General features: G+C 40.3%; 1 protein-coding gene across 1 annotated transcript in view; it reads right to left on the bottom strand.

The window, feature by feature from the left end:
* Positions 1–14,066, bottom strand: part of cftr (CF transmembrane conductance regulator) — a 42,914-nt gene that overhangs the window by 18,708 nt on the left and 10,140 nt on the right. The window contains exons 3-11 of the mRNA XM_061773850.1: positions 12,843–12,954; positions 11,669–11,884; positions 10,357–10,446; positions 8,829–8,992; positions 7,833–7,958; positions 7,094–7,340; positions 6,916–7,008; positions 5,721–5,891; positions 5,091–5,282 (exon numbers count right to left, since the gene is read on the bottom strand). Of these exons, the coding sequence (XP_061629834.1) occupies positions 5,091–5,282; positions 5,721–5,891; positions 6,916–7,008; positions 7,094–7,340; positions 7,833–7,958; positions 8,829–8,992; positions 10,357–10,446; positions 11,669–11,884; positions 12,843–12,954 (1,411 nt within the window). The remainder of the gene's footprint in view (positions 1–5,090; positions 5,283–5,720; positions 5,892–6,915; positions 7,009–7,093; positions 7,341–7,832; positions 7,959–8,828; positions 8,993–10,356; positions 10,447–11,668; positions 11,885–12,842; positions 12,955–14,066) is intronic.

The raw sequence follows: 14,066 nt of genomic DNA, 5'->3' as shown, positions 1-14,066 counted from the left end.
ACAAAATAAACTTCAAGAATGGGCATTTCTTTGTATGGCATTCAAAATATCCCCCCACCAGCCCACCCCAAAAACAAACAAACAAACAAAAAAACAAGTAACAAAACGGTGCCTCTATCGTCTGTAAACAAGTTTGTTTTGACTTTTTTCACAGGTGTGTGCACAGAAGGGGTGGATCAGTCGTATTTTAATTGTCTTGAATCAGGCTTTTTGATGTCATGTCATAGTTAACACTCCTATCACATTGCAAGTCAAACTGTCATGTTTTTCATGTTTAAAAATAAATTTCAAAAATAAATACTTTTTCTTTTTTCTTTTTTTAAATGTAAACCATTTTTAGGTAGTTTTTTTTAATTTTTAATATTGTTTTTAAATTACTAAACAGACAGCTGGGCACACTTACTCGCTGAAATTCTTTTTTTGTTTTTTTTTGTTTTTGGTGTTCCAAGGAAACAAACATACAGTAACAGGTGGGTTAATGGTACACTCAGGTACAGTATATATATATACAGTTATACTTAGATTTAGTTTTTAACCAACTATTATTCATTCTCACAAGCCTACACAGATCACCAGGAAGCACAGTTGGGATGGACACAAGTGGTATAGACATAAAAATTGTGATCATGGTTAAAACTTCCTACCTTTTTGAAGCGGGACGTCCGGCCTCCTGACGGCAGCGCATGAGGGACCAAGTTAACAGCAGATTTAACAGCTAGTAATCAAACTCGTCTCATATAAACAAGCAATATAAAGCAGCTGTGCAGGGGGGCTGGCTTTTTGGACTTTACAGTGGGGGAGACCACCCACGGGGGTCTGTCTGCTGCTTTCGTGGGGCAACAATAGGCAGGAATTACAGTCAGTTGGTCGGCTCCGCTCGGACCAAGCAGTTGCAGCTAGTGCCTGGCGTGGTTGCTGTGGAAATGCCTTTTTCTTTATCCCCCAACCGAATTTGGAACACCTTTAGGTGAAAACTATTTCAAGCTTCTATGACAAGGATCTCTAAACTTTTTCCAGTGAGGGTCACAAACAGAAAAGTGGAAGGAAGAGGTGGGGCCCTCACCTTATGAAACATGCTTAAACCGCTTCAATAGGTCACTTTAAATACAAAAAATTCTTTGCTCTCCACAGTGGTGTGCAGAGGGAGGGCGGACGGTGGGATTTTGGGGCACAACAGCCCCCTTCTACGGTTTCCGCGGCAAGCGTTGTTAAGAGGCGGCCTACAACATTCACCCGCAGGGCTCATATACTGTAGATGACCATTCACACTCATATTCACACCTATGGACAATTTAGAATCTTCAGTGAACCAAACATGCATGTTTTTCGGATTGAGGGAGGAACTGTGAAAACTCACACAATCAAGGGGAGAACATGCAAACCTCACGTAGGAAGGCCAGAACCCGGATTCGAAAACCACACCCTCAGAACTGTGAGGGAGATGTGCTAATCACTTGTTTACTGTGTCAATATTTAAAAGAAAGAGAAAAACTGTCCAAGTCTAAGCTTGGCGTTACCGGTGCCAAAGCAAAATGTTACTAGTATTACTGTAGTGTCGTATAAAAAATTTTAAACATGACATTTTTAGCATTCAACACAAAAAAATTGTTAAAAAATTGTGTCATATCTTGTAATGTTCAAATGTATTTGCAATTTTATTCATTATTCATCATCAAATATTTTTTACTTAAAAAAAAAATCTACTAAAAAGTCACTACTAAAAAGTCACTACCTTGTCACTTTCAACTAGTTCTCATAACTCGGCTGCTTCAAACAAAAAGGCCTGCTTCCTGTTTATTTTTGATGTCGACCGGTCAAACTGGTGAGAGGGGAGATTTTTTTTCCAACTTTCAGAGAATCCTCAAATGGTCATACCGAATACCATCATTGTAGTTTGGCAAAGTACAAGCGACTTCTCCCAAAATGACTTCTGAAATTTTGTCTACCCCTGTCTAATACAACCCGAGTATGGAAGATATTGATGGCTGTAAAGTTGAGTCATCGCTTTCTACATTGAGTCATCATTTTCTACATCGACACACACCGACATCACCTGTCACACATGTTTTGTCTGCGTTTGTCTTGTTTTTGGTCACTTTGACACCGTCCTGAAGGAACAAGATGGCCGCCGCTAGTCACAGAGCCATGTGGACAGTGCACACTGTGTTTGTTTGCTGTGGCAACAGCATGTGTTTGGGAGCAAAACACCTTAAAGTGTACTCAGCGCCACAAGTTACCATTGTGGCGTGGCCATGAAACGCTGCTCCGCTCTGCTCACAACCATAACAAACATCTCTGTACCAATTACATAACTTTATTTTAAAACTAAAACAACTAAAACCAAGATAAAAAATTCCAAAAAAGTGGGTAAAATACACAATGCTAGGATAGAGAAATTAATCAAACATTAATGAACTGAGATGAAACACTATCATTGCATGTTTAAATAATAATAAATACAAATATAATATAGTCATATTAAATAGTAAAATTCTATGAAATAAAAAAGGCCAAAAATGTGACATTTCACTTATTTTTCTGCTTGTCAAAATATATTTTAAAAATAAAATCAACAAATACAATCTTTAATTGTATTGTTTATTTTTGCAATACTTCACAAAATGTCTCAAAATTACATTCTCTCTGCCTGTCAAATAATTATCACAGTATTTCATATAATAAAGACGAATAAATAAAACTAAAGGAAAATATTTAAAAAAAATAGATATTACTTACTTTTCTGCCTCCCTAATGATACATTTGTAAATAAAAAACACAGACAAAAATACAATAAAGTAAAATTCATATCAAAATTCCACAAAACTCAATAAGGCAACACATTATTTATTATTTTTCTGTCTGTCAAAATCTATACTTTTTAAAACTGAAAAAGACAAATAAAAATAAGATAAGATAAAGTGAAAAAATTGCTAAATTTCATAAAATAAAAATTACATATTTAATTTAAAATCCCTCCAGAAAATATAGAGAGTAAAAGAATTTATATTTATAATAAATATTTATATTTATTATTTTATATATTTTTTTTCTGTCAAAATATTTTTGGGATTAAAAAAAAGAATCCACTAAATAATTAAAGACACATTAGATATTCCTTTTTATATCCACTCCTTTTTCTGCCTTTCAAAACAAATGTGTGAATGTTGTAAAATCCATCCATCCATTTTCTGAGCCGCTTCTCCTCACTAGGGTCGCGGGCGTGCTGGAGCCTATCCCAGCTGTCATCGGGCAGGAGGCGGGGTACACCCTGAACTGGTTGCCAGCCAATCGCAGGCCACATACAAACAAACAACCATTCGCACTCACAGTCATGCCTACGGGCAATTTAAAGTCTCCAATTAATGCATGTTTTTAGGATGTGGGAGGAAACCGGAGTGCCCGGAGAAAACCCACGCAGGCACGGGGAGAACATGCAAACTCCACACAGGAGGCGACGGGGATTGAACCGGGGTCCTCAGAACTGTGAGGCTGACGCTCTAACCAGTCGGCCAACGTGCCGCCATGTTGTAAAATATTAAAGCCAAACAAATACAAATGAAATAAAGTTTTACTGAATAGCAAAATTTGCCAAATGAAATAGTCTGCACATTTCTCTGCTTGTAAAAATAGATAATGTATATTGTCAAACTGAAAAATAAATGCGAATTAAAAAAAAGTTAAATTAAGTATAAAAAAATCCCCAAAATAAACAAAAGCCACAAACTGGATTTCACTTATAAGTGGATTTTACTGTTGTTGTTTTTTTCTGGATTATATATTTCAATGTAGATAACCCAGTATGTATATCACAGTTGGTGAGAGCGACTGTAATAGAAAACTGTGACTACAACCAAACCACCAAACAACACTATAATCAAAATACATCACTCCAATAATTGTAAAGTGACTTCCTGAATGTAACCCATTGATTAAGGTCGTATTTATGGACATCATTGAGGTGACTAAAGCGGACACAGCTAGTTGTGTCTCCTGTGTTGTCCCGTTCATTATGGAGGAGAAACCAGCTCACATTACATCCCAGTGACAGAATTGCACATTTCCATGGCAACAGAGTGGACCTTATTCCACTGAGGGGGTCTTCGCTCAACACTCAGGCTTATGAGAGTTTGTGTGTGTGTGTGTGTGTGTGTGTGTGTGAGAGAGAGAGAGCGAGAGAGAGATAATATTATGTGTGCAAATGTGGTCTGTGGAAAGGAGAAGATTTGTTTTTTTTAATCCTTCCAGAGGCTCCAAACAGAAACACGTAGCGCGAGCGAAGCCCCAAAAAATTGTCAAGTCAGCCTCACTTCAGTGGACGGAAAAAAAGGCAGTAAGACCCTCTTTTCACACAGCGATCCCGCAAAATGTGCAGAAGAACCGGAATTTATGTGCCTTTGCTTTTTAACACAGAAGTCAACAAAGCAGGATATTACCACAACTATGTGCACTTTCACACAGCAACACGGAGTCTCTCAGTCAGATGGGTGTCGGGACGGTGGGGTGCCAAACTTCACACCCCTATCTTGCCATTTTGGAATACCCTTATTCACAGGCATTGTCTTGCCTCAGAAAAATACTCCGGTAACTACCTCAAAAGCCAGAAACCTGCCAGGTCGACTTGGCGCCCCTATTCCTTGTCTGTGGCGTTTATACAGAACAGTGATGCGGGAAAAATTTGGTAAAATCTGTCTTTGAATGGCAATAGCCTCTTTCACATGCAGATTGGCATTTACCCATCTTTGGTTCAGTGTCAAACTTCAAACTCCTTTACAGCATTACAGAATAACCTTTCACTCAGACAGCATATCGCCTCTGATAAAAGCACAGAAGTCGGAATATTTCCCGGTCAACTTCGTCATCACATTTCATGTCCATGGAATTTATACAGAACAGTGAAAAACAGAAAGCGTAGGAATCCAGTTTATACAGGCAGTAGACTGTCACTCTGGCTTTCGCCTTTGGTTGAGTGTGAAACTTCACAGCGCTTACACACAGTAGTTATCCTGCTTCTGTTATAGCTCTGACACTACCTGCCTGTTCCGTCTGGTTGTCGTTTAAACAGAAATTTCCTGGTGAAAGAATGTACGCACCTCCTCCAGCTGGCAGGCCTTGATAATGGAGGTGTATCGGTACTCGTCGTAGGTAAGGCCAAACAGGATGTTGTCGCGGATGGTGCCGGGCATGATCCAGGAGGTCTGCGAGGAGAAGGACACGCGGCCGCTGTGCCGGATTTTACCCTCGGACGGCATCAGCTCTCCCAGGATCAACATGAGGAGCGAACTCTGCAGGAAAGAAAATGTGTTCTAAGTGGTCCTCTGAAGAAGTCATTTTGAAAAGTAGGGATAGGGGTACATGTTTTGCTAGTCAAAGTTGGCTGTGACAAGTTTTGCTCTGACCAACCAATCAGAGGACAGAAAAATACTGACGTCATTGAGGGCCAGCTAACTGGCCATGTGAAGATGAATTTGGAATGAGATTGGTTCAAGAAACTGTCCTGTTGCTAATATAGTTTAAACTACAACGGCCAATATGACTGATTCTGAATTCCCTGGGCAGATTAGATTGACATGGCAGCACGTAGAGGCTGAATTCTGATTGGACCAAAAAAGCTGACAACCGCATACAGTACTGAAAATAGGAAATTGCAGGTCCCGAGGCGAAAACAGTTGAGAATCACTGCTATACAGGGTGGCGGCATCGCGGTGGGCAGGAAGTCTCACTTTTCCGGAGCCCGTGGATCCGGCCACCGCCAACATCTTTCCCTTCTCCAGGTACAGGCTGATGTTCTTCAGCACGGGCGTCACGTAAAGGTTGGTGAAAAAGAGGCCGCCGTTGGCATGACCGCTCGCTTTGTTCTCCTGCTTAATCTTCTCAAAGAGCTCGACAATGCCCTACAGACACACAAGGGATGCACGCACACATACGTTTCATTTCTAGGTACACTATCTAATAAGAACAATTTTGTGGATAGTAATAATAATGCTGGGCAGCACGGTATGCAAATGTTTAGCACGTCTGCCTCACAGTTCTGAGGCTCTGCGCTCGAATCTGGGCTACGGCATTTCTGTCTGAAGTCAGCTTTTCATGCTTGCAGGAGTTTTTCCACCTACATTCCAAAAACATGTGTGTGAGATTTATCGAAGACTAAAGTGTCCATCGGTGTGAATGTGAGTGTCAATGCTTGTTTGCCTATTTGTGCCCCGACAAGGACTGGCAACCAGTCCATTGTCTGCCTCTATGTGCCCTGCCTCTGGCTGGCAACCAGTCCACTGGTAGACTTTTATTTCTCTGAGAGACAGTTTGTGTGCCGCACACAGTGCTACTGTTTTGGTTAGCAACATAGTTTAAATGGGTTCAGCATCTTTCATGTCCGTGTGTGAAGAGAAGTGTCTATCAAAATTATTATTTGTTTTATTCATCTGTTTTTATTATTATTTGAAGCAGGGGCCTTTTTTTTTATCATTTATGAGAGGTATTTCTTTTTTTGTAATATTTGAGGGAGGCGTTTATTTCTTATATTATTTGAGGGAGGTGTTTATTTTTTATATTTGAGGGAGTCATCTATTTGTATTACTATTAGTGGGAGACATCTTTTTTTTATTGTTTTGAGGAAGGTGTTTATTTTTTAATGATTATTTGAGAGAAGCTGTGATATTTCATGTTTGAGAGAGGCATTGATTTTTTATAATATTTGAGAGTGGTGTCTACGTATATCATATTATTTGAAGTAGGCAAATATTGTTTTATTATTTGAAGGAGGCGGTGATTTATTTTATTATTATTTGAGAGGGTCATCTATATTCTCTCATTTGAAGGAGGCGTTTATATAATTTTTTTTTGTTTTTTGTTTTTTTGCTTGAGGGAGGCGTTTATTTTATTTTTTTTAGAAATGAATGACGGCCGCGACTGTCTCACCTCGTCCCAGGAAGCAGAGACATTGATGAGTTCTAGCTCGGTGGTGGTCAGGTTGTACTCCAGAACGCGGTACTCCTCCTTCATCAAGAAATCCTTTTTCAGGCCCAAAAAAAACCACACTCACTGAGGACGGCATTTTTTAACAACTTTCGACTGGAAAAGCGCGAGACTGGCCCACCTCGATCTTGTTGACCAGCGCCATCGTGTCATACCACATCTGAATGGAGCCGGGCAGCTGGCGGGTGAGCGTCATCCGGAGCACCATGCAGTAGGAAGCGGTGGTGAAGATGCGTCGCAGGATGATGCCTTTGCCGAGGGCGTGTGGCACAATGGCCGACACGATCACCAGGATGGCGGAGAAGAAGTAGGCGGCGCTGTAGAAGTAGCGCAGAGAGCCTATCTTCCTCGTCAGCGTCACTTCGTCCCTGAAGACGGAGGAGGAGGATGTGTAGTAAACATGTCATTTCATATAGTTTGATGCTAATTATAGTTAATTATGGATAAAATAACAATACACAATTTTACATGATCTTAATTATGGTGTTATTAGGACGCTTCTGTTGGCATTATTTCTTGTTGTGATCATTTAAGACAATCAACGGGGAATTTTTGGAGGGAGTTTTGTTATTCTGAGATTTTTTTAAATGAGAAAACCACATAAAATGTTATTTTTTTACATGGCCTGATTAAGTTGGTATAATGTCACACATTAAATGTCAATACACATTTAGATTATACGGTAAATCTTACATTTACCATGTGGAAATACGGTAACATTTCTTTTGTTGGTGATTGTAAAATATCATATATACGTGTAGAAAATACAAAAGGAAAATCATCCTATTAATGCTGTGATGTGCTTGAGGTGTCATTGTGAACAAATTAAATCTTTGTGTATTTGCGGTTTGCTTTCTTACTGTCTGATGTTTTTGATGATAGTCTCCATCACCTCCTCCCAGCCGTATGCTTTTACCGAGTGGATGTTTTCCACGATCTCCGAGGTGAGCGCCAGGCGGCGGTTGATCATCCCCGCTCGCTTCACCCTTTTTATATTGACCAATTACAGCACGCTTGTTAAAATGAACCGTTGTATACAGGGTGCATCTCAGCAAATTGGATCTGGTCTACATGAATACTACAGTGGTACAGTTTTCTTCATCAAAAAGAACAAAAATGTGCTTTTTTGGGGGGGAGGGGCTGGAATGGATTAATTAATTTCATCCATCTATCCATCCATCCATCCATTTTCTGAGCCGCTTCTCCTGGAGCCTATCCCAGCTATCATCGGGCAGGAGGCAACCTGAACTGGTTGCCAGCCAATCGCAGGGAACATATAAACAAACAACCAGTCGCACTCACATTTACACCTATGGGCAATTTAGAGTTGTCAATTAACCTAGCATGCATGTTTTTGGGATGTGGGAGGAAACCGGAGTGCCTGGAGAAAACCCACGCAGGCACGGGGAGAACATGCAAACTCCACACAGGCGGGGCCGGGGATTGAACCCCGGTCCTCAGAACTGTGAGGCAGACGCTCTAACCAGTTGGTCACCATGCCGCTGGGAGAAATGTATTTGATATAAAAATAAATTAAGTTACAAGCTTGGTCATGGATCAAATTAAACTCGTAAATCAAGGTACCACTGTATAGGAGTTAGAATTTTCAATTACTACTGAATAACTACTGAAAGAAAACATATCTCTACCATATTCTCAAACTGTATGTTGAGATGCACCAGTACTCTTTTTTTTTCAATTATAACAAAGGCATTTTATTCCAGGGCAACCGTACCCATAATGTCCTCTGAAGTTAATCTTTTCACAAGGACCATAAAAGCAGGACGTTTATGAAGAGCAAACACACAATAAAAAAGTGTAATGTGATCTGATGTGTTTTTTGTTTTTTTCCCCACCGGTGAGGTCCCATCTTCTGAGCGAGGCAGGCTTGGACGATGCCGAGCAGCGTGAGAGATGCCAGCGCGCAGAAACCGTTTACCTCGATCAGTTCCCAGAGTAAACCCACGCACAGGATGCACTGCAGGGGCGTGATCCACACAAAGTGCGCCAGGCCCAAGCTCTACCAATACACACATAGAGGAAGAGCATTATTACCTCCACCAGTGTACTGTAGTTACAATAGCTTGTTTGAGTTCATATATTAACCTAAAACGTGGTTTACATATTAAGGATGTCAGGCGACATACAGTACAGTATGTAAGAGTGAAAAAAAATAAACACAAAAAAGCTAATAAATAAATATATAAGTGTCAATTAAAAATGCTGTGTAATCACGTATTCCTCTCCCTAGAAGTGTCCGGTGCAGTATTGGTGTGAAAAAATAAAATTATTCCTGGTCTTTCCCACAGTTTGTAGCTGCCTCGCATCCCTCAAACAGCCACATTGGAGGCAGGCGCTAATTGTGCGTCAGCGAGTTTCAGAGTGCTTCCACATTCAACGTGTCCTCGAGACCTCGCTGCCTTCAACCCTGCAGCTATGTTGTTGCATCATCGGCCACTGTTGGTTGTCACCTCCCGGAAACACAATTGCTGCGCCATTGTTTACTGTCAAACTTCTATTGTGCTCCAATAGACCAAGTCCACCTATCCGCTCCTTAGGTACCGTCGCTAAGCCTGACAAAGTTATCTATTAGAGCACCCCTTCATCCCCGGCAAACTTGGCTTGGTAATGCCTGATGGAAACATTTGAAATTTCAGCCCCCAAAGCCAGTTTCATATAGTAAAATGGAATTTGGTAGTTACGTCTATAATGAGCAAAAGCACAAAACAATATCAAGAAGCCATGTCCAAAGAGACACAGGAAGTCTGCCACATTTTAGAGTCAGTTTCAGGGATCCTTCATAGACAAACTTGTTAGCTTTGTAACTCTCTGTTATCCTTTGAAAATTCAGCCCCCAAAGCTAGTTTCACTTAGCAATAAAAAATTTGGTTGACATGTCTATCACGAGCAGGGACACAAAAAAGACTAAAGAAGCTATGCCCAAAAAGACACATGACGTCTGCCATTTTGGTTTGAAGTGGCCATTTCAGGCCCATTTTAACTTAAAGGATTTTTTTTTTATTTGGCGCCCAAAGCCAGTTTACTGTCAAACTTCACTTAGCAACATGAAATTTGAGAGGCATGTCTATGCAAAATAGTCTCAAAAGGCCATGTCTGAAAACAAGAAGTTCCCCGTTTGGGTTTGCAGCATTAAGTGCCTGACATCAAATGACTATGCAGAAGAGTGCATAGCTTCATTAATTAATTAGATAGTAAATTGGTCCTCTCAGACCAGGCACAATGTGATAACGGCATAGCTTTATCCATTAATCTGTATTAGTTTTTTGGTTTTAGGAACAAAATTTGCCTTCAACCGTTCTGAACAACGCTGTGTTCTATGCTTCAGTGTGAATGTATTTTGTGTCTTTACATTCGTGCACTCACCTCGTCCAGCTTGTTGAGGTGGGCTGACATCAGATTGACCAGCTGACCCGTGCTAATTTTATCCAAGACCCGGCTGGACAGCTTTAGAGTCTGCACAAAATGAAAGACAAGAAAAGGTTGAAGTTAAGAGAACCTCCCAAACCCCTCGCAGACTGGCCAGACTTTGTAGGAACATTGGGTCAGGCGTGATGAATGCGGTGGTGACTAATTGCTGCATGTGAACTAACAATACAAAGTGTTTGTAATCTAATCGGCTGGGTTGTCTTGTTCTGATGAGTTACATTTTATCATGGGAAAACCATAACATTTCAAAGACACATTGGGTACACGGTGGTACGGTGCTTTTTTTATTTGTAATATATCTGAGTGAAACCCCAAAATTGTTGGGGTAGTGGGCCCTGGAATAGTTACAAAATAATAATTCTGCCCCCAATGGCAGTTTCATTTAGCAACACAATATACAATATAATCCGGAGTGCCTGGAGAAAACCTGGAGAAAACCCATCCAGGCACGGGGAGAACATGCAAACTCTACACAGGCGGGGCCGGGATTTGAACTCCGGTCCCCAGAACTGTGAGGCAGATGTGCTAACCAGTCGGTCACCATGCCGGCTGTGTGTGTGTGTGTCTATATATATATATATATATATATATATATATATGTATATATATATATATATATATATATATATATATATATGTATATATATATATATATATATATATATATATATGTATATATATATATATATATATATATATATAGACACGCACATATATATATATATATATATATATATATATATAGACACACACACACACACACCCATATACAGTGGATACGGAAAGTATTCAGACCCCCTGAAAATGTACACTCTTTTTTATATTGCCCTTTGCTAAAATCATTTAAGTTCGTTTTTTTCCACATTTATGTACACACAGCACCCCATATTGACAGGAAAAAAAACTGAATTGTTGAAATTGAAACAGATGGATGACGCTATACTGAAAATCTTTTACATTTTCGTCATTGGGAGGACCATAGCTGAGAAGTTTGATGACATGCCATAAAAAACAGGAAATTCTCATAACTCCACAAGGTCAGATCTTGACCAAACTTCTCGTCTGTGATGGCGTCTGCCCTTCTGTCAGAAATGGATAGACGCAATAACTCATGTCTCTGTGTACTTTGTATACTTTATATTGACTACTCCATCCAGCGGACAAACCAATTTTGGCTTCCCCCAATTTGAGGCTGGTTTTGGTACAGATGTTGATGTAAAATGGCCTCCAGCAAGCACTCTGTCCTCACCTTCTTGTAGATCAGGCTGAAAAGGGCGATGCGGATCTGCATGCCCAGGTGATGCAGGCCAAAGATGGCCGGCTGCAGCAGCAGGAAGCGCGCGGTGAAGAGCAGGCAGAGGCCTAGTGCCAGGAAGTAGCCCTGGCTGCGCTCCGGTGCGTGGAAGGGGTCAAAGGAGCCAATGATGCGCCCTAGAAGCTGAGGCTGCACCGTCTTGGAGGCCTCCTTTGAGAAGAGAGCAGATAGTAAGAAGAGAACAAATGGATTCAAGCGCCACTCATCATCAAATCCTCCTCGACACAATGGTGCCACATGTTTGACATTTTTATTGCGTCGTGTTGGTCATTATGTACGGGCCAAGTTGGCTGAACTTCATGCTTAATCAGGAAACATTTAGGAACCTTTGGAAGGTGTCAAAGGTTTCTTCCAATAATTTTCATCTCCTGGTATTCATAGATCATAATATGGACATTTATAAAAATGGTTTCCCCAACTAAATGTGTGCTGATGTTAAATTATATTTTTTACTTTTTTTCCATTTACTTTAAAGCAGTGTTTCCCAACCTTTTTTTCAGCCATGGCACATATTTTACATTGCACGTCACAAAAAGTATACATAAATGTGATCTATCTATCTATCTATCTATCTATCTATCTATCTATCTATCTATCTATCTATCTATCTATCTATCTATCTATCTATCTATCTATCTATCTATCTATCTATCTATCTATCTATCTATCTATCTATCTATCTATCTATCTATCTATCTATCTATCTATCTATCTATCTATCTATCTATCTATCTATCTATCTATCTATCTATCTATCTATCTATCTATCTATCTATCTATCTATCTATCTATCTATCTATCTATCTATCTATCTATCTATCTATCTATCTATCTATCTATCTATCTATCTATCTATCTATCTATCTATCTATCTATCTATCTATCTATCTATCTATCTATCTATCTATCTATCTATCTATCTATCTATCTATCTATCTATCTATCTATCTATCTATCTATCTATCTATCTATCTATCTATCTATCTATCTATCTATCTATCTATCTATCTATCTATCTATCTATCTATCTATCTATCTATCTATCTATCTATCTATCTATCTATCTATCTATCTATCTATCTTCAAACAAATAAAGAAGATAACTGACCCCAAAGTAGAGGAGGATCCCAAAGAAGGCAAAGGGGCAGATGAAGCATCGTGCTAATGCTCGCATCAGCCTAGGTTTGTTCTTGGCCGAGGCCACTTCTCTGTCCCATTCTCTGCACGGACAACAGAACAACAACATGTGATCACACAGTTTTACCAGCAGAGTTCAGGATAATTACATTACAACATGACCAGTTAACATTTTAATCAGACAAGGAACCATTTTCTTGACTTAAGAAGATGTATGCACTGATTCGTGTCTTTCATACAGAACTCTGCAAGGGAGGTTACAGAGAACCCCCATCCCAGACCTACACGCAATATGTGAAAATCGAATATAATAAAACACAATGCAGCCCTATGGGGGGCACAAGTCAGTGCAAACTGTAGGCCGGTCCCAAGCCCGGATAAATGCAGAGGGTTGCGTCAGGAAGGGCATCCGGCTTAAAACCTTGCCAAATAAATATGAGCGTTCATCCAAAGAATTCCATACCGGTTCGGTCGTGGCCCGGGTTAACGTCCGCCACCGGCCCCGTCAACCTGCAGGGCGCTGTTGGAAATTCAGCTACTGTGGGTCGAAGTCGAAGTCAAAGAAGAAGAAGAAGAGGTGGAAAGCGGGTTCTTCGGCAGAAGGAGAAGAGGAAAACACAGAGCCTAGAACTGAATGTGGGGACTTTGAATGTTGGGACTATGACAGGAAAATCTCGGGAGTTGGTTGACATGATGATGAGGAGAAAGGTTGATATATTGTGTGTCCAGGAGACCAGGTGGAAAGGCAGTAAGGCTAGAAGTTTAGGGGCAGGGTTTAAATTATTTTACCATGGTGTAGATGGGAAGAGAAATGGAGTTGGGGTTATTTTAAAAGAAGAGTTGGCTAAGAATGTCTTGGAGGTGAAAAGAGTATCAGATCGAGTGATGAGGCTGAAATTGAGGGTGTTATGTGTAATGTGATTAGTGGCTATGCCCCACAGGTAGGATGGGACCTAGAGGGGAAAGAGAAATTCTGGAAGGAGCTAGATGATGTAGTTCTGAGCATCCCAGACAGAGAGAGAGTCGTAATTGGTGCAGATTGTAATGGACATGTTGGTGAAGGTAATAGGGGTGATGAAGAAGTGATGGGTAAGTACGGCATCCAGGAAAGGAACTTGGAGGGACAGATGGTGGTAGACTTTGCAACAAGGATGCAAATGGCTGTAGTGAACACTTTTTTCCAGAAGAGGCAGGA

This window comes from Phyllopteryx taeniolatus, chromosome 5 (genome assembly GCF_024500385.1).
Source record: "Phyllopteryx taeniolatus isolate TA_2022b chromosome 5, UOR_Ptae_1.2, whole genome shotgun sequence".
Taxonomy (NCBI): domain Eukaryota; kingdom Metazoa; phylum Chordata; class Actinopteri; order Syngnathiformes; family Syngnathidae; genus Phyllopteryx; species Phyllopteryx taeniolatus.
Note: the sequence above shows the minus strand (reverse complement) of the source record. Positions and strands in the feature narration are given on the sequence as shown.